This window comes from Carettochelys insculpta, chromosome 1, assembly GCF_033958435.1.
Source record: "Carettochelys insculpta isolate YL-2023 chromosome 1, ASM3395843v1, whole genome shotgun sequence".
NCBI classification, from domain to species: Eukaryota; Metazoa; Chordata; order Testudines; family Carettochelyidae; genus Carettochelys; species Carettochelys insculpta.
In genome coordinates this window covers 278,844,030-278,863,320 of record NC_134137.1, presented here as the reverse complement: position 1 = coordinate 278,863,320, position 19,291 = coordinate 278,844,030, and the positions used below count along the sequence as shown (strand labels likewise).

Sequence of the window (19,291 nt, the reverse complement as noted above, 5' to 3'; positions counted from 1 at the left end):
GTTGCCACAGAGCTGGGGCCCCATTCCCTTCACACACACCCTACCTCAGTGCTGGTTCCGGCAGCTGTCTCTGCCTGGGTTAATGCAGAGACAGAGGTGTTAAATGATACATGCCTGTTTTCTTTCATGAAAGAGATCCCTTCACTGTGGCTTCTCTTCCTGTCTTTCGCCTCACCAAAAGATTTTGCTATGTTAATCCTAGCACCTGTCCCTGCCTCAGACAGTAACACAGGTCTCAGGGTGGGGGATAAACAGTGCCATATGCTTTTTGCTGGCCTGGATTGGGAGTTTTCCCTCTGACGCACCTAAAACCAAGAGCACATGCCCTTTCCTAAATGCTGCTTACTTCCTCCCATCTCTGTCTGTTGCTGTGAAGTGCCTATGTTCCCCTCTTGAGTTGCAGGAGAGTTGTCATCTGAGGATTCAGTTTTCAGTTCAGGAATCCTAATTTAGTAGCCTCAGCTCTGCCCCTGTGCGCTTTGGCTCTGCAGTGCTGGATACCACTGGGGAGGGAAGAAGGGGGGCTGATCTGAACTGAATCCGGCAGCTCCTTTTCATTTTCAGCTGAGCCAGTATCAACCTGAGTAGACCCAGAGTCTCGAGCCAAGCATTGCACAGTGCTGCCAGATCCCTTTGCATAAGACTGCAAGACGGAGACGCAGATTTGGAGCTTCCAGTTCTCTGTCTAACTGGTCTTTAATTGGAGTGTCTTTTGGCTATGTATGGTGTGTATTGTATGGACTATCAATACCCAGTTGTCCAGGTAAGCAAAGGAACAGCCGCAAATTAATAGACACTTTATCTTTTTCCATGTTTTCTTGAAATATGCTTATGTGGGCATTTTATGGAAGGGCACTAGGCTTCTAAGCTCTGCTTCTCCATGTGGTGCAGTTCAGGCCTGGGTTTTCCAGGGGCCTTGCACTGAGCTTTGGTGTAGCAGGACTTGTAAGCTTTACTGCTTGGGGATCCTATCAATGTGACTGCCGTTTCACTTTGGAGTTTCAGTTGCTCCAGATGCAGTTCCCTGTATTACTTCTTTTTCAAGGAGAGTGGGAAATGGTTTTAAATTGATAAAACCTTCATACTCTGTGAAGTGAATCTCTTTCTTATTGGGTGATTCATTGCATCATCTGGGGGCAGTCCCTTTCAGAGGTGGCAAGCATCTGAGGGAGCTGCCCCTCATCCACAGTCCATGGTAACTGACTAGATTTTTTCAGGCTTTGTGGAGACTTCTGAAGATTTGGGTTAAAGTCTGCATTAGGCTGTAAGTGGCAAGCCTTGATATTTTCAGTCTACTACATAGTGGACATGTGTTGGGCCTGTATCCAGGGAAGAACCTGGGCCTGGAATATTAGTGAGTACAGCTAATCAGACTGTGTGGTGTCCCTGCAGAGCTCTGAAGCAGCAGGTTAGAACTGAGGCTCTTTGGCACAGTTATATGGAGATTGGTATCCTCTGTGCTGTGCTCTCTAGCCAGCACTAGCAGCAGCCTTTTGTTTTGAGAAGCCCCAAGTTTCATCCACAAAATTTAACAAACTAAATAAAGATGAAGATTCTGTGCCCTGAGAATACCCAGATGGCCACTGAATACCCGGGCTTTTTACGTTATTTTGTGCTGGGGTTCTTATTATGTTACATGAAAAGAAGCCGCCACTGTAAGTCTCTCTCTTGGTTTTTAAGATTTGTTCTTGATAAATGTAGTTCTTTACACTTGCAACTTTTTATCTGGCTCTGGTGCAGCTGGCAGGTTTGTCCCATCTCTGCTTGAGCCAGCAGAGAAATGTACATAGTGGGATGTTAAAATCGAAGAGTGTGCTCTCTTTCCACTCCAGCAAGAGAGAAAAACAGGGATAAAAAAAGCAAAATTAAAACGAGCCCTGGAGGCACTTGAATTAAAGAAATGGGAGAGTGTGGGGTGAAGGGAGAGCAGCAGTTAATTCTGTCTGCCCATGGTGTATGACCCTTTCAACCATGGTGGCTAATTGAACTGCAAACTAGTTATCCAAACGAAAGGTTAGCCCTTGCTTTGTGTGTGCATGGTCATAGTGCAATTTCAATGCCTGACTTCATCTTTGTCATCTGCAGTCTAATCATTCTCCTCCCGGCCCCTCTTGGAGTTGAATGACATGGGCTGACGGAAGTCATCAAGTGCACTGAGCTTATAAAGGAGTTTAAGAATGGGCAAGAGATGCCCAGGTGTGATGTAGAGCCCCTTGGGACAACAAAGCTTGTCTGTTCAGCCACTGTGGAGAGACTGGTTCAGTTTCCCCATAATTATTTTACAGTGCTCTTTATCCACACTAAAATGAAGTTCCAAGTGCATACTTACCCGTACTAAGATACACAAGCGAAATGAGAACTTTTAAGTAAAAGTATACAGATGCATTTTCTTTGTTTTTAAATTTTTAATAAATTTAGTGGCTAAGAATGAGTACCTGACAGTACAGAGTTGGGTGCAGGACACGGGAAGTGCTGTGTAAGTTTCCCATACTCAGCTCTGATGTTGCGCCTCTGTCAGGATAGCAACATTCCCAGCAGTTTCAACCTGGGATTTTTCCTAAGTAGAGACCGATGCCAATTATACTAAATTGCATTGTGGTATGTACAAATGAGGTGCTAAGTGGAGACCCATCAATCTCACCTTACTTGATGACAAAGTAGCATTTGAACCCAGGTCTGCAGAGTGAAGGGACAAAACCTGCTTATCCCATGGATCTTGTTCATCCTATACAAAATTCTTTCTTGCTGGTTCCAGCAGATCTTAATGGAGAAGTGGCTGCGTTAGCATGCCTGATCCTGATCTCCATGGCTTTCTTGAAGCTTTTGAAATTTTTATACTAGATTATTTTATATGTTTTTGCTTATGTTGCTCAAAGCCTCTAAACAGAATCTTCCTTTCTTGCCACGCCGAAGAGCGGATTGGCCCTTGAACATTACTCTTCACTTAGGGAGGAGCAGAGACGGTGGGTAGGGTAAATGTTTACCAAACAGGAGATTTAGTTTCTAAGTTGCAAAGTGTTCATTTGGGTGAGAGATAAAGGCAGCAGTTGGGCACCAATGTGGACAATCCCCTTGTTCTGGTGCATGTGTAAAATGGTTGTGCCTAGGAAGTAACTGGGTGCAGTGTGCTTCAACAGCAGTTAGTTATGAGTAGTTACTTTCTTGCCAGAGATTGACAGAAGTCTAGACATTTCTAAGGTGAAAACCAAAATGGATCAAAGCTATGACACTAGTTCATTGATCGAGGCTCCCACCCTTTTGTGTTAATCGTTCCCCCTCATGAACGTTTGTCTTTGAGTTGAATATAAAGATGACCATCATCTCACTTGTTTGTTCTTTGTGATTTATCTAGTACAGTATATTGCAAGTTATCTTGGGCTTATGATTTACAGTAGGGCAAATATATGAGTCAATCTGGCTATTGGGCTTAGGAGGCTGACCATTCTTCATGGGGCAGGGTTTGTTCCCTAGGTTTTCTGGGTAGCATTCTGGACAGATGCATGGTGGATCACAATACATACAGGACTGTACACAGGAAGAAAAAGTACTCAGTATTTGTAGGAGGTTCATTTGGATTTGTTTCTATTCCTATCCACAGTGTCTGGTCCTCTTATCCCTTGTAGAATTTGCAATGGCTATGTTTCTTTTGAAGTGTCTTTATCTCTAGTGTTTTGAATGTAACAGTTTCTCTCAGACATGACTGCAGCTCAGTTATCCATGTTTTTGTGACCTCCAGAATGCAGTATGGTATGAGGGACCACCATTCAAAAGCACTCTGAAACTGCACATTGTGCTGAATATGCCATTTTGCTTATTTTGTGGATTTAGCTGTAGGCTGCGTATTATATCAGTGCTCCACTCACTGCACTGGCTTCTCATTCCCTTCTAGGTATAATTCAGTGTGTTGAGATTGACTGTTAAGGCTCTATGTATTTTGAAGCTTGGTTACTTGAGAAATCACCTTATTCACTCTCTTCCATCAGGATATTTTAAATCATCTGATGTACTGTGTTAACATCTTTCAAATGTTGGAGCTAGCAACAAGGTAGGGCTTTTGACTTTGGGGTACACTTTTTATTGAGTCAGTAGAGCCCATTTTAAGCCCATCTGTCCTCTCAAGCTTTTGCAGGAGGCAGGGAAATTGGATGATATTTGTTATACTGAAATGTTAAATTCTGGGGCTGAGTGTCTAATTTTAGTTAAGAGTGTCTGGATAAATACAACTGCCAAAATTGTGCTTCATAATCTGAGGTTTTTTAAACATAAATCTGTTTTTAGTTTTCACAGTTGCAGGCAGAACTTTGGAACTGCAAACCAAGTGCAAACCAATGTAGTGCTTGAGTCTGCAGACATCTTGAATAACTAGACTTGAGAAGTACGAACTGTCCTATTCACCTCACTCAATCCTGGAACTCAAGTTCTGCAGCTGTGGAGTTTGGCTTTTTTCCATGGTGTCCTAGAATTCACCATTTTCCTGCAATTGCCACCTGACATTTTGCTTCTGCCTCCCTGCCTTGCCAGGAGGTGCCTCCCAGCAGTTGTCTCTTGCTCTCCAATTTTTTTCCAAGAGGGTGAGAATTGGATTATGTATGTGCTTCAGGCACAAACCAGGCAGGGGAAGTTAGGGAAGCCAGAGCCCCCAGAAGTGGGGTAGGCTGGTAAGTGATGAAGCTTGAAGGAGAATGCAGCAACGGCAACTGGAAAAGCCAGTTTACAAATGCTACTCCATGCCTAATTTCACTGGTATAATTTGAGAGAAGGTTCTGAATTGAGTTTCCTGGACAACATTTTGAGAGCCAAGGTCACATATAGGAAATAACAAAAACCCCTCCAAAATAATTCTACTTTTTACTTCAGTAGCTTTTTCCATGTTAAACACAGTGGCTACAGCTATACTAGACCACTTTGTAAACAAAACTCGCAGAGCAGCTACACACAAAATGTGTTTTGCTGACAGAAGCTGACAACAAAAAAGTTGTGTAGACACTTGTGGGGGGTGGGGCTTTTGTCAACAGAGTGGACCAAAAGATCAGTCTGCTTTTATGCGTAGACACGATCTCTCAACAGAAGTTTTGCCAGAAAAACTCTTCCAACAGTAACTTCGGTAGAGAGATGTTTCTAGTGTAGATGTAGACAATATAATAGTAGCTATGGGTGATTTTTACGCAAAGGCTGGAAGCAACAGTGACGGGTTGAATAAAATTAGGAACCAAAATGGTGAGTGATTATTGGAAATCTACAATGTGACTAGCTAGTGATAGATAGAACAACAGTCCTTCATAAGGAAATCCATGCCACTCCATGGAGGGTACTACAAAAACCAAGTAGATCACTTCTGCATTTCAGGAAAGTTTTGAAACTCTTTGGTAAAAGTGCTTGCTTTATATTGCTAAACTGAAGATCAGTTTAGAGGATGAAGAAGGTTAAAAGAAGATCAGGCATCAATAGTGCACAGTTAAAAGATCCAGACAGAAGTGCTTTTCAGCTGGAGCAGTAGAACAGGTTCAGTGTTCTAAAGGAACCAGCTGAAGAAAATGAAGTCATTGATACTTTGTCGGAAAACTGCAGTGTGTGCTACCTAGAAACTGCAAAGAGTTTTCTAGTAACAATGAAATCTAAAGAAGAAGAATGGCTTAGCATGCTACTTGGGCAGCAATGAAAAAGAAGAGCAATATAAAGGAAAAATACAGCCATGCTAAGATATGGGAAGAGACAAGAAAATAGCAAGAAGAATTCAGAATTCTAGATGAGACAGAAAGGAGAGCCATGAGGGATACAGGACAAATATTGATAGAGAATCTTGATAGGCTGATGCTACTAGTCAAATAAATGATCTTATTACTTTGTATAAGACAGTACAACAGCTAGTAGGAAAATTTAGCAATATTGAAGGACCTATGAAAGATAAAGACGTAAGAACAGCCATGTTGGGGCAGACCAAAAGTCCATCTATCCCAGTATCCTGTCTTTCGACAGTGGCCAATACCACGTATCCCAGAAGAATGAACAGAAAAGGCAATCATTAAGTGATCTCTCTCATCACCTATGCCCAGCTTCTCACAAACAGAGGTTAGGGACACCATTCCAGCTCATCCTAGCTAATAGTCATTGATGGATCTATTGTCCATGAATTTATCTAGCACTTTTTTTGGAACCCTGTTAAAGTCCTGGTCTTCACAACGTCCTCTGGCAAGACGTTCCAAAGGTTGACTGCTGCATGAAGAAATACTTCCTTTTGTTTGTTTTAAACCTACTACCAATTGATTTCATTTGGTGACCTCTAGCTCTTGTGTTTTGGGAACAAATAAATAACTCTTCCATATCCTTTTCTTTACACCCGTCATGATTTTATACACCTCTAGCATATCCCCCCTCAATCTCTCCTCTTTTGTAAACTGAAAAGTCCCAGTCTTTTTAATTGTTCCTCATATGGAAGCTGTTCTAAACCCCTAATCTTTTTTGTTCTTTCTGATTTTTTTTTCAATATAACTTTTTTCAGATGAGGTAATCACATCTGCATGCAATATTAAAGATGTGGATGTACTATGGATTCGTATAGCAGCAATAAGATACTCTGTTTCATTTTTGATCCCTTTCTTAATGGTTCCTAATATTCTATTTGTTTTTTGACTGCTGCTGCACATTGAGTGGATGTTTTCAGAAAACTATCCACAGTGACTCAAGATCTCACTCTTGAGTGATAATAGCTAATTCAGTCCCCTTCATCTTGTATGAATATTTGGGATTATGTTTTCCAATATGCATTACTTTGCATTCATCAACATTAAAATTCATCTGCCATTTTGTTGCCCAGTTAGCAAGTCTTGTGAGATGCAAATAGGTAGACTCTTAGTACAGAAAAATAACAAAGGAAAAGATGGTCATATTTTCAGATTTTTTTTTTTTAGACCAAGCCCAGGTGAACTGCTAGAAATATGTGATGAGGATTTATTACTAGAGTTTAATATTGACTTAAGAAATATTACAATCAAATATATTATAAAAGCCATCAGTACACTCAAATACAGGAAGAGCAGCTAGAAAGGACAGACAACAATACTGCAGGAGAGGTGTTCAAAGCAAGTGATAAAACAATCCTCCAGACTGTGTGTGTGCCTAGAGTAGACAGCTGAATAAAGTAAAGAACCTAACTGAGAGGATGAGAAGCCTCAGACTGAAATTACCATAGAAGGGTGACCTACCTAAGGACAATATCTGGAGAAGAATTACTTTCAGTCCCCGGGGAAAATCACACGCAACATCGTCCTTCAGTGTATAAAAAAACAAATAGATCTCCATTTTACAGAAAAACAAGCAAGTTTTAGATCATGGAGATCACGTGCAGACCATACTGTTCTCAGGCATTTTATAAAACTAAGGCTGCATCTATGCTTGCATGCCTCTTTCGAGAAAGGCATGCAAATGAGGGATTGAAAATGCAAATGAGGTATATATTTACATATCTGACACTTTATTTGCATATCTTTCAAAAGAGCTTCTTTGAAAAGAAGAAAAGCAGTGTAAACGTGGCTCTTTTGAAGGTAAACCCTATCTTTGAAAGAACCCTTCTTCCCATAAAAAAAAGGGGAGAAGCGTTCTTTCGAAGATGGGATTTACTTTCGAAAGAGCTGCATCTACACTACTTTTGAAAGCAGCTCTTTCTGAAGAATAATATGCAAATGAGACATCAGATATGTAAATCTGCACCTCATTTGCATTTTCGATTTCCCTCAGTTGCATGTCTCTTTCAAAAGAGGAATGCAAGTGTAGATGCAGCCCAGGTGTGGAGCAGCAAGTACCCCTTATGATAATTTTATAGATTTCCAGAAGGCTTTTGACACGAATGTACACAGAACAGTATCTGGAGAATTATGGCATATTATGGAGCACTTGCAAAATTAATTAGAATAATCAATTATCTATATGATGCTGCTGAATGTAGAGTCAGAGATGAGTAACATTAGTCAATGTTTTGTAGTGACAACTGGAGTAAGGCAAAGGTATATTTGTTTGCACTGATAAATGACTGTCATGAGGAAAGTAACCACAGAAGGCAAATGAAGAATTTTATAGACAAATGATCAAGCACAATTGGACTACCTCATTTTGCTAGCGATGTTGTCTGGCCTAGTTCAACACATTTGCTTAAAAAGGAAGAGAGGACTCAACTTTTTGGTAGGCATAGCAAAACAAACTGGTTTGTTTATCAACAGGGGAAGACTTTCTTGTATGTGTCTATACGCAGTATATGGCTATCAGTGTCCCAAAACCAACCAGCAGGATAGACGGAGAGACACTCTGTGTGGTAAAATGACTTACTTATCTATAGAGTTAGATGTACAAAGTGCTGACCTGAGGTTATAGATCAACAAATCTCAAAAGCAGCAAACAACTTTCATAAATTTGAAAAGGTTTGGAAGAGTAGCATAATAGGACTGGCATCAGATCAGTCTTCCATTATAGAGCAGAGCCACGGAAATCTGCAACAGAAATTGACAAGAAAATCAACTCATTCTAAGTAAACGTCTTCAGGGTACGATGGAAAGAGTTTGCTGCAGTATCAGAAATTCTAAATAGAGCAAACCAACCTAAAGCATCAAACATGGTAATATGATGATAGACATATTTAAGACATGCTTTGTGGATGCCACTGACATGATTTCTACATCATGTGATTATTTGGATGCTGCTAAGAAAGAGAAAAATAGTGATCTAAAGAAATATGCAGAACAATAGCAAGAGAGAAATCAGATACATCCATGTGACACTCAAAGGTCCAAACAAAGTATCAGGAGATCAGAATAGATGGCAGAAACTGGTGGATGCCATATTGATAAGCCATAATTGTTTGTGTTAGCAGGAAGGCAAATGGATAGGGATGAAGGGTATTAGATAGGTGAAAGAATAAATATAGTTGCAGGATTTAGAAGTTGTTGCAGTGGTATTTACTCCTGTTGTACCACACAATGCATGGGGCCTTCACTATAAGGTACGATTTGTCTGAAGGAGAGGTTTGGAAGGAATTGTGTGCCCTGTTGGTTTTATTTTCGAAGAGACATGAAAGTGGTACAATGATAAGGAAGGGGATGGTTCAGTGGTTGACGCTAATCTGGGATGTGGGAAAGGAAACGTGGCTCAATTATCTGCTTGCGGCAGAGTCCGTGTGTGACCTTGGACAAGTCAATTGCTCTATGCCTGTGTTCCCTGTCTGTAAAATGAGGACAAGGGTATCTCACATATGATCTTGGCCGAATAAATATGTTAAAAATTGTGTGGTACTCAACGACTGCGGCTAAGGGGGCCTAATCTAGATGGAGGAGTCCAGGAAAGAATTCAGTGATCTCCATGGTATAAAGGAAATACTGCTATTAATGCAGATTTTTCTTTTGGTATTGCATCTAGTTGATTTCTAATCTCTAATCCAGTGACTTTAACTTCTGTGATAGGAGGTCTGTGTAAAAGTCTGGGACTGTCAAGCAATAGCTTGTTTGGGTGTGGTCTCCCACTGCCAGGCTGTGTTTGATCCAGGATTCAGGTTGGCTTGGTGAAATTGAGGTGATAGTTAACTGACCTAACATGGAGCTATTTGAGACTATGGATACATGTGAGTGTAAGCAGTATTTCAATTTCACTTTCATGGGGCATATTTTGTCATATTGGAAAGAAGATTTATTTTGCTCCATATAATGCATTTTGTTTGCATGCTATTAGATTTTTCTTTCTTCCAAATGAACCCCTTGTTTAACAATCAGCTAGTTTTTGATGTCATCTCTGCCTCCATTTGTTTATGGGGATTCCACAGCCATACAGGGAACATGCCTCAGGAAGAGTGTGCATTGCCAGTTGTGCCGTAGGGTATATCTGTACTTACTGTGCACATTTGACACACTGTGATCTATCCTGTGGAGTTCAATTTTGCTGTTTGTGAAGATGCTGCAAAATTGATCTCTCTGGGTTCCGCTGTTGATCCTGGTATTCCACGCTATCATGTGGAGCAAGGGACATTGGTGCAAGCCTGAAGAACCCTGATCTACACCAGGGAACAAAGTCAATCTTGATATGTCGATTCTAAGTACGTTAATGCTGTAGTTAGAATTGCATATCTGGGATTGACTTTGTTTCCCTAGTGTCAGCCAGGCTTTAGTAATTGTGGGGAATCCTTGTTGCTTAAATATCAACATCTGAGCACTTTAGACCTGTGAGACAACGTTGTAGGCATGTGCTTGAGCTAAATAAATACTTCGTAGGGCTAGCTGCAACATCATTTGAAACCTTCAGGGCTGTGGGTCCTTTGCCCTGAGCCAAATGGCACTTCAGGTTAGCTCTGTCTCTGCGCCTCGCCAGCCTTCCTGCTGCACCTCTGCTCGCCTCCACGTGCGCATACCTAGCAGCCAAGCGCGCACATGCCCATCCACACACACATCCCTTTCCCCAGTCCCGTCCGCAGAGCGCAGACACTGGCCCCCGGACTCGCAGGCTCCAAAAGGCCTCTCTGTGTGTCTCTGAATTGGATATGTCGGCAGGCCAGGCGGGGATGGAAGGAGGAGGCGGGACCCTGCTCTGATTAATTACCTTAGGCATGCGGGGTGGGGCTTCCATCAGCCATCTGGCTGAGATATGGGAGGGAGCTGCAGGGAGGGGGCGAGGGAGAGGCAGCCAGAGAGGAAGAGAAAAGAAAGGAAGAAACACTAGAGAAGAAAGAGGAAAACAGGCGAAAGGGGGAACCTCCCCAGCTCAGGAGAGCCGCACCAGGGCAGGGTGGAGAGCACAGCGCCAAGGAGCTTCCACCACAGCCGGCTCGAAGGGTGTTTTTTTTTCCCCCCTCCCCCTGGTCTTTACTCCGGTTTGGTTTATGGAGAAAAAGAAAATGGTAACTCAGGTAAGGCTTGTGTCCCCTGCGGCTGCCCGCGCTGCCTGTCCCCGCCGCTGCGAGGAGCGGGGGACCGAGGGGTTTCTCGCTGTGCTCTCGCCTGCTGGAAAAAACAGCTTTTAGGAGCTGCGGGAGGATTGAGCTGCATGGCGCGCGCGCGCGCGTGTGTGTGTAGCTGCCCCCTCCACCCCTGCTCCATCGCAGATTCCTGTTTCCTGTGCTGTGCAGCTGCAGCTCAGGAAAGACCCTGTGGGGATTTGTCTACCTCTTTGTCTTGAAGCTGAGAGGGAGGGAGAAGGACTGCAGAGGTACTGAGGGATTCTGGCCGAGCTGCCACAAAACGCGGGGCTTCACTTTCCGGCTTCACAGGAGAATGTGCATGAGTAGGTGATTAGGGGGCTGGACCTCGCTGCCTTTCACCTCTCCTATTTTGGCTGCGGAGCTGGAATTTAACTCCTTCCTTTAGAGGCTAGGACAGCCGGGACAGAGCATTTCATGTTTTGGCTCTGCGAGCAGCACAGGCCCCAGCAGATGGGGTTCCTCTGTGTATTTATGGGGCTGGGGCTTTGAACACCCCGTCTTTGACAAGTAATGTAGCTTTTTAGTGCCCTCTAGGGAGCAGAGTGCGTGGGGGGGCATATGTAGGTCTTCTTTCAAGCGAGGTTAAATCTGCATTTTAATGACTTGTTTCTGACAAGCACAAAGGTAAACAGCTCCCTCCCACCATTTCTCAGGTGGCTCTGCTGGTTAGCCTCTGTGTGATGGACCCTTCTTAAAAAGGATGTAAAAATGGGAATGGGACTAATTATGGTTTGGAAAGGAGAAAGTGCTTGTGTTGAGGGCAAATTACATTTGTCAGGGAACTTACCAGGTGTCTGGAGTCATCATCTTCCTCCCACCCTGCAAGGGGATTTAATCACCCTGTGCCCACTTAAGGCCACTTCTTGTTTTGGGATTTTTTTCAGTATGGAATCTCCAAGTTCCCACCACCAGGAGAGGGTAAGGAGCGGAGGAGGAGGCGGGAAGTGGCATGGCAGGAGCTGGAATCCTTTACCATTAGACATTATATAATGCCCTGCAGTGCTGTGCAGAGCTAGAAACCTTTGGGGGTTATTCCCAAATGGCATGGGGGTGGAGGAGAGATCTAGTGGAAGGAACTTCATCAGATCTGGGGCTGGGGAGTGCTCTTTTTTCTCTGGAGCCCTGCGTATTCGGAAAACATCCCAATTTCACACACACACATCCATTCTTAGCCCCCCTTAAGTCTAACTGAATGCATGTTTGTTGTGAACGTTGCTGAGACTGTGCCCATTCCACTGCAAGAGGACATTTCGTAGGTATGTGTCTTAATGTGAGACAGCCACAAGACCTGGTGCTATCATGTTTAAAAGACAGGAAGCTCTCAGTCCACACTAAGGCATTTTCTAGGACTCCCCAGCTCCCTTCTTCTGCTTTCACTGTCATAATCTTAATCTCCATCAGTGCGCCCTTTCATCTAGACCAGGTCTTTCTGTTTTCAGCAGAAGGCTTTCAATAATCTCCTGAGACTTTCTGCCTCCATTTAGTTTCCTAAATGGTCCTAAAACTGTGCTTCAGTAATCAGTGTCCAGGTGTGTGCAGCTGTCATGTGACTGCAGTTATTGTACAGTTGTATATACATAGCCTGTGTTCTTCTGTGTGCGTGGTGGTTTGTGTGTGATACGTTCTGATTGTGTGTACAGTTATTGGGCACATTGTCTATCTGCATTGTGTGTATAAATGTACAGTTATGCAGGTGTGTCTGCCTCCAATTACAAGTGTGCACAGTAAGTGTGTGCAGATGGCCAGAAAACCTGAGATGGAGAAGTGTGGGAGGATGGGACTTGGGTAGTGCATTGTGAAATGGAAACATTATAAAGCTATTAATGGGTTCTGGGGACACACTAATAAACCAGGTGAGGGAAGCCTGGCTATGACCTGTCCTAAAGAACCATTAATTCACAGGCATGTGGGAGAACATGTCAAACCCATGAATTGGTTGACCTTGAATTATGGTGCCTTAAGTGTGTAATTTCAAGGCTATATTTGTTTGTTAGCAGTTGCATGTTCACATTCTGTTATGAAACAAATCAAAGTAACCAAAGGGTCTGAAAGCTCAGGCTTCATCTTTCTCTGAACAATTGGTATCCATTTACTCAAATGTAAGAAAGTTCACTGATAAAGTATTGCCATCTTTAGAGGGACTGCATGGGTTGTTTAAAGGCAGGATCTGTGTGTTACTTTGCTGCAGCATTGAGGTGTTACGTGGTCTAGAATAACATGGCATACAGATCAGCATCCTAGCCCACAACAGAGTATTGCAGTGACCCTGTTTAAAAAAAACCTGTGAGTGAAAATCCTGTTTATTCATGTAGGACTTTGAGCCTTTATGTATGAAAACCAAATGGTGTGTGTTCAGCTCACAGCAGTCAGTGTGTGTGACTATGACAGCACTATACACAATCTGCTGCACACTCGCTTGTTGGAATATCTCAAACCAAGGTAGTAAGGTTTTCCATGTTTCAGAGAACAAGCTTCCCAGCCTTTCTGGGAGCGTGAAAGTGAGCTTGGATGTTCTAAGGGCCATTTTAAAAAAATGGGAAGAGCTCAAAGCTAGAAATAGCGTTTGGATAGAAAGAGGAGAGTCTGGTATGCTTCTAAAATAGGAAATCAAGATTGCTAATGAGAATTTTAGCTCCAGTTCATTAGCTGAATGTTCCCTGGTTTCCTTAATCCTAAATCAGTTAAAATGAATGTAACCTAGGGCCCAGTATGTCATGTGCTAATTGCAGATGAAAGTCTTGGATGGAAAGGAAAAGATTATACGTTAAAGGGCTTTTCCTGGTGCAGTGCATGGTAAGATTGCTAGCTTCTGTGAAACACAAAGCCCTCCCTTCTTGGACAGCCCTGTGCCTTGCTGGCATTTTCCTCCCAATCTGTTTCCCATCAGGGCTGAGAGAGGGGGGAAGGTGTTGAACATCTGGGAAAAGAGAAAAGGGGCTGCTGTCCCTTTAAGGAGTTCGACAAGCCCATGTGGCAGCAGGCAGTTCTGGAGTGTATTCCTTTGTAATGAATCACCCGTTCCATTGTTTGCTCCCCCCTCCCCTGTAGCTTGGAGGGATGGAGCCTTTCACCTGGGCTGCTGCCTGCTCTCCTTTCTCATTAGGGGGAGAGGAAGGGGATGTTTGCTGTAATTAAAGCCAGACACAAGAGAGCTACTTTCTTCAAACTGCAGTGCCCCATTTTCTCCCTCAACATGTCGTAGGGCAGCGGGTGGCAGCTCTGCATTCTCTGGTGGGTATAGGCAATAGTATCTGAAAGTGTGCTATTCCCTTTCATGGGAGTCCGGAATCTCCTTGTAGCATTACTAGTCTCCATTTTGTGACACCATCAGAAGTGACTTCACTCCATTCTCTGCCAGCATGTCCCCTCCCCCCCACAGCACCCTCTGAGACTCCAGCTAGCACCGTTTATCTTGGCACATGCTTGACTCACTGCATGCTGTCCAGGACTCAGGGAGGTGGTGGGGTTTGTGGGCTTGAGACTAATTTATGTTCCTGTAAAAACATATTAGCAACAGCCTCATTTTTTCCAGAGATTTTCTTCCCTTCCCCCTTCCATATAACCCTTTCCTCTCCAGTCTGTTAGATAGCCCTCTGCCGTCAGAAGTTGGTTGCCCAGTCTCTGATTTTTTTAAAGAATAAATAAATAAAAAATACAGAGCTCCTTAAATGGTGATCTTATCTGAATCTGAGCAACTTTCTGACTCATTAAAGGCCTCTCTCTGTGCCCATCTCATTCCTTTGCCTCAGTCTCTCTTCCTATCTTCCCCAACTCACCCTTACAGTTATGACCAGATAAAATGGATCTTTGTCGTCGCCCTCTATTGGTATTAGTCGAGCGCTGTACGTTGGACGGGCTAGGGATAGGAGGCCAGGTAAGGGTGGATATGTTGATTTACCTAAAAATAAACAGGGCATTCTATCATATGAAACTATCCCTTGTCTCAGCTGTCTGTAAGGAACACTCAGCCAGGACCACTCCACTTCCACTGTGTGGTGAGATTTCTCTATCTCTCTCCTTCTCAGGAGAGTTGTATGTTGCTGAATCCTTCTTTGCTCCCTTCAAACACACCATGCCCTCTTGGCTGGTGAATGGCTCAAAATCTTCCTGCTCTTCAGGTGCTCCTCTTCCAATATGATGTGTGTTTCTTCAATCCCTCTCCTCCCCTCACCCCCCCCGACCCTTTTTGCGATGTGGTGTCTCTGTCTCCCCATGGGCAAGCACTCTTCTCTGCTGTTCGATGTGGGGTCCCTTTCATCATGTGCACAGTCAGTTTTGAAAGCCCCTTCGTATTTCTTTTAAGTCTAGGGCTCACGTTCATCGTTTTCATTTGGAAAAGGGTGCTTGTTTAAATACACGCTGCTTTGGTGCCTGTGGCATTTCCTAGCCTCTGTTCATTTCCCTGGTTTGTCTTCCTAGGACTTTTCTAATGTTGCAGACACAGTGCTGACAGTGACTCTGTGTGTGTGTGTGTGTGTGTGTGTGTGTGTGTGAGAGAGAGAGAGAGAGAGAGAGTGTAGGAGTCCTTGCAGGTAATTTTTCCAAGAGAACCCACCAGTGAGGTCTCTAGTAATGGCCATTAACCTCACTCTTCCTGGTGTAGGTTCCTACTTGCTGGTTGGTTTCTTTTGGCACAGAGATACATAAGAGTCTTTCTTTACTACATTTAAAGGAAGAACTTAAAAATCAGTGGGGCCTGTCAGAACCTAGAGCGCACCTTGAAAGACCTATTCTCTGTACCACCCTGTTGAGAACTTCCAGGCATATTTGAGCAGAGTACAAACTGCTCCAGGCACTCACTTAGCAGCCTCAGGATGGCAGACACTGCATTTAATGATTCTTAAGCAGTGAGGTGGTGTGAAAGGGAATTTGATATAGCGATGCCATTTGCTCAAATCCCAGTCTAAGGAATTAGCTATTTCATTTTGTACATTTCTACTCTGGGATTATAGCTGGATTGGTGCCCAAGACTGAAAATTAGGAGACTGGGGTTCTTAGGCTCCTGGTGAGACATATTGTCACCATCACATTAAAAGTCCTATGTAAATGGAAAGTGTTGGATTTTGTTGTTACTTCAAGAAGAGGCGCCGACATAAAAAATATGTATTGCTCACTGGGCTGTGGTGAGTTAGCAAGAGCCATTTGAGGTTAAGGACCCGTTGATGTCTTCCTGCGTGTCTTTTGGCCAAGTGAACAAAAGATGAGTTCTTTGTAACCAATGGGATGGCAGTGAATTAGTATTGGACATCTACTGACTGCAAAACAGGATCCACTATTTGCTACAGGAAAATCATGAGGGCAGAATGTCCTGGCTAACAGGCATTTGTATCAGGCTGAACTCCATTTTCTCACTAGCTTTTACAGGAAAAATTATTGTGCTCAGATATTAGATTCTGGGGGCCATTTCAGTGGGAGATGCATCTGTTCATTTTTGGGAGCAAAGTAATGTATTCTTGTTTCTTTCCTTTTACCCTCACCCTTAAAATTTACTAGTTGTCTTCCTAGGCTAGAGGATTAATCCAGAGATTTCCCTCAGAGTTTTAGGAGCAGGGTGTAGAATCAATCAGATGGCCTTACTGGGCCTTACTGTGAGGCCTGCAGATGGAATAAGTTTGCTTGTTTAAAAACAAAAAAAAAAAAACAAAACACATCTATAGATTTAAGAGGAGTGTTGTCAGGTCCTCTCATTTTTTCTGGAACCTGAAAACAGGAATCTTGCCTTCTTACTGAATCTATTTCCCATCTACAGTTATGTGCAACGGCTCTGATTTGTTGTTGTAGGGTTATCTGTGATCTCTGTGCTGTGCAGTTTTTTTCTTTTTTGGCTTGCTAGTGAATGCTGGTTTGTGGTTTCTGACAGTGAGTGTTGGATATATTGTTCCTGCAGGGTTGTTCACAGACAGCAGAACTACAAATGTTGACTTTTTCTTCTAGAAAAAAGAACATTGAAACCTTTTTCAAAAAAATAAAGAATTGAATGGACTTTGCAAATAAATGAAAAAGAAACCAATTAGGACTAATGCTGGGCCTGTTAACGGTGACAGTATGCATCTTTAAAATGTCTTATTTTTTCACCTTACTGTACCCAGTCTGCTTATGTAACTCGTATCAATATTGCAGACGGGGAACAAGTTAAAAGAACAATATTAAGTAATGTCAAGTGCTCAGAAATCAAGACATACCAGAATTAAGATTGTCTGTAGGAACTCAGTTCAGCCCCCTTGTGAAGTGTGCATTCTGAAACAGTGTTTTTAATTACATGATCTCACAGTTTTTTTCCACAGGAAAGAGAGGTTTAGAAAAAAATCCCATCGTGTGGCATGATATTGACACACAAATAGATCATCAGTGCATCTGGAACGGTTAGATCTATTCTCCAGACCTCTGCTGCTTGAGCTAAGGTAGTAACTAGGCAGAGCAGCATTAGAGGGTTAGTGGGAAATGAGATGTAAATTTTGCCACAGGGTTTCACAGTTATTTGCTGACAGCAGGGGAATGGTGAGACTCAGGAATCTTGGGTTCTATTCCAGGCACTTGAGGGAAGGGCACTTTAGTGGGCACAGACTCCACTGATCATTCCCCCAACTATAACCCTTCTGTCTTCTCCCTTCCAACCTGTCCACATCCTGTTTCTGTCCCAGCCTTGGCTACTCATCCCTGTTCCTGCTGCCCAGGCAGGCCTAGTTCCCCTCCTTCTGGCTCCAGAAGTCTGTCTCCTGCACAGGCCACATTCCCCATCCCTACTGGCTTTCAGTCCCAATTTCCTCCCCAGCGTTCCTTGCCCAGTTGTAGTGTCTCCGTCTTCTTCCCTGGCTCCTAGTCCCAGTCTCTCACTGCAGCTAACATCCCAGTCTGTTTGCTCAGTTAATCTTGGTCTTACCCTGCAACTTTGGCTGCCATCCCCTCCATCACCCACTTCTCTAGCAAGTTTGGCTCTTACCTCTCTGCATCCTAGTCAGGCAGCTTCCTTCCCTTCTCTGCCTGGGACAGATAGGAGCGCCAAGGAGAACACAGGAAAGATGGTCACCTTGCTTCTCTTCAGGTGCTGAGACTCGGGCTCAGACCCACCATGTGGCCTGCAGCAGTCCAGAGCTGCAGTGAAAGTTCTGCTTGGCCCAAGCTGGAACATGCCCATTGCTGATGAACTCTTCAGGGAACGAAGATACTAAAATCTGAGAATTTTCAGCTCTGTATGTGCAAACTGATTTTTCCCCACAGGCTAATAATTTGCACAAGTTTGGGTTGATTTTCAAAGGGATGGAAAAGATGCACCCCAGACACAAACAAAAGCCTCTCTCTGCCAAACTGCCTTGCTTCACAGCGTTGGGGTGCCATGCTTGTTCGAAGAAAGAGTCACTGGAGTTTTTTTAAACTGTGCAAAACATGTTTCCCCTACCCTTTTTCTCAACATTAGCTGAACCATTTTGACTGAAGCTTTCAAGAAAAGTCAGCCTAGAATGGCATGTAAAAATGGCATATGGCATAGAAAAAATTAAATAGTTTGGCAAAATTATAAGAAACTGAAAACAGAGTCTGATAGTGGAAAGTGTTGGGTAGTCTCAGTAACAGGTGATATTAGCTCTGCCTGTAATTGAGCTTGGCAAAATTCAGCTTTTATTTTTAAATAATTCTGATGGATAGCATTTTACAAGTAAACTATTTTTATTTTTATCTTTTAAAATGTTCATTTATGCAAAAATAAGTGTTAAGCATTTTCACAAAGTGTATCAATATAACTTTTTGCAGTTATGGGAAATTGTGGGGGAGTCAGGCAGTAGGGGGTGTCAAACTATACTACTTTAATGACTGTAGGCATTGATTCAAAAAGTTAAAGCTTTATTAACAGTATCACAGATCAAAATAATCTTAATAAATATCCTTAAATCTCTTTAGTTCTCAAGCAAATTTTTTTACCTGTTTGTAAATTTTGGTTGTTCATAGTATTATTTTTTTCATTGGTTTGTGCATGTGGGAAAATGGATGTTTATTAACACAATGCTTTCAAGCCTAGCTAGAGTAACTATGTATCTCAGATATAGTAGAACCGCAGAGATATGAAGAACCTCTATTTCCGAATTTTGAAATGTTCATAACTCTGAAAAAATGTTATGATTCTTGTCGACTTTGACTTAATATAGCTTTGAAACTTTACTATGCAGAACTAAAATACTGCTTTCCCTTTATTTTTTAGTAGTTTATTAATGCAACATAGTAGCATATTTGCCTTTCTCTGTATATGTGTGCACAGACATGCTACTCCCTGTTTGTGTACTACTTATTTCAAATAAGGTGTGTAGTTGGTTGGTCAGTGCATAACTCTGAGGTTTTATTGTAGTCTCA

The 19,291-nt window shown here is 42.8% G+C and overlaps 1 protein-coding gene across 19 annotated transcripts in view; it reads left to right on the top strand.

The window, feature by feature from the left end:
• The window catches only part of RBFOX2 (RNA binding fox-1 homolog 2), a 279,211-nt gene that overhangs the window by 165,602 nt on the left and 94,318 nt on the right, over window positions 1–19,291 (top strand). The window contains exon 1 of one of the 19 annotated variants that reach the window (XM_075008372.1): window positions 624–763. The exons of 16 other annotated variants lie outside the window; for them this stretch is intronic. In XM_075008372.1, the coding sequence (XP_074864473.1) occupies window positions 719–763 (45 nt within the window). In that variant the 5' untranslated portion in view covers window positions 624–718. Of the gene's footprint in view, window positions 1–623; window positions 764–1,632; window positions 1,656–10,671; window positions 10,880–19,291 lie in introns of those variants that run through there. 2 more of the 19 variants (XM_075008414.1, XM_075008395.1) reach the window with 2 other exon arrangements.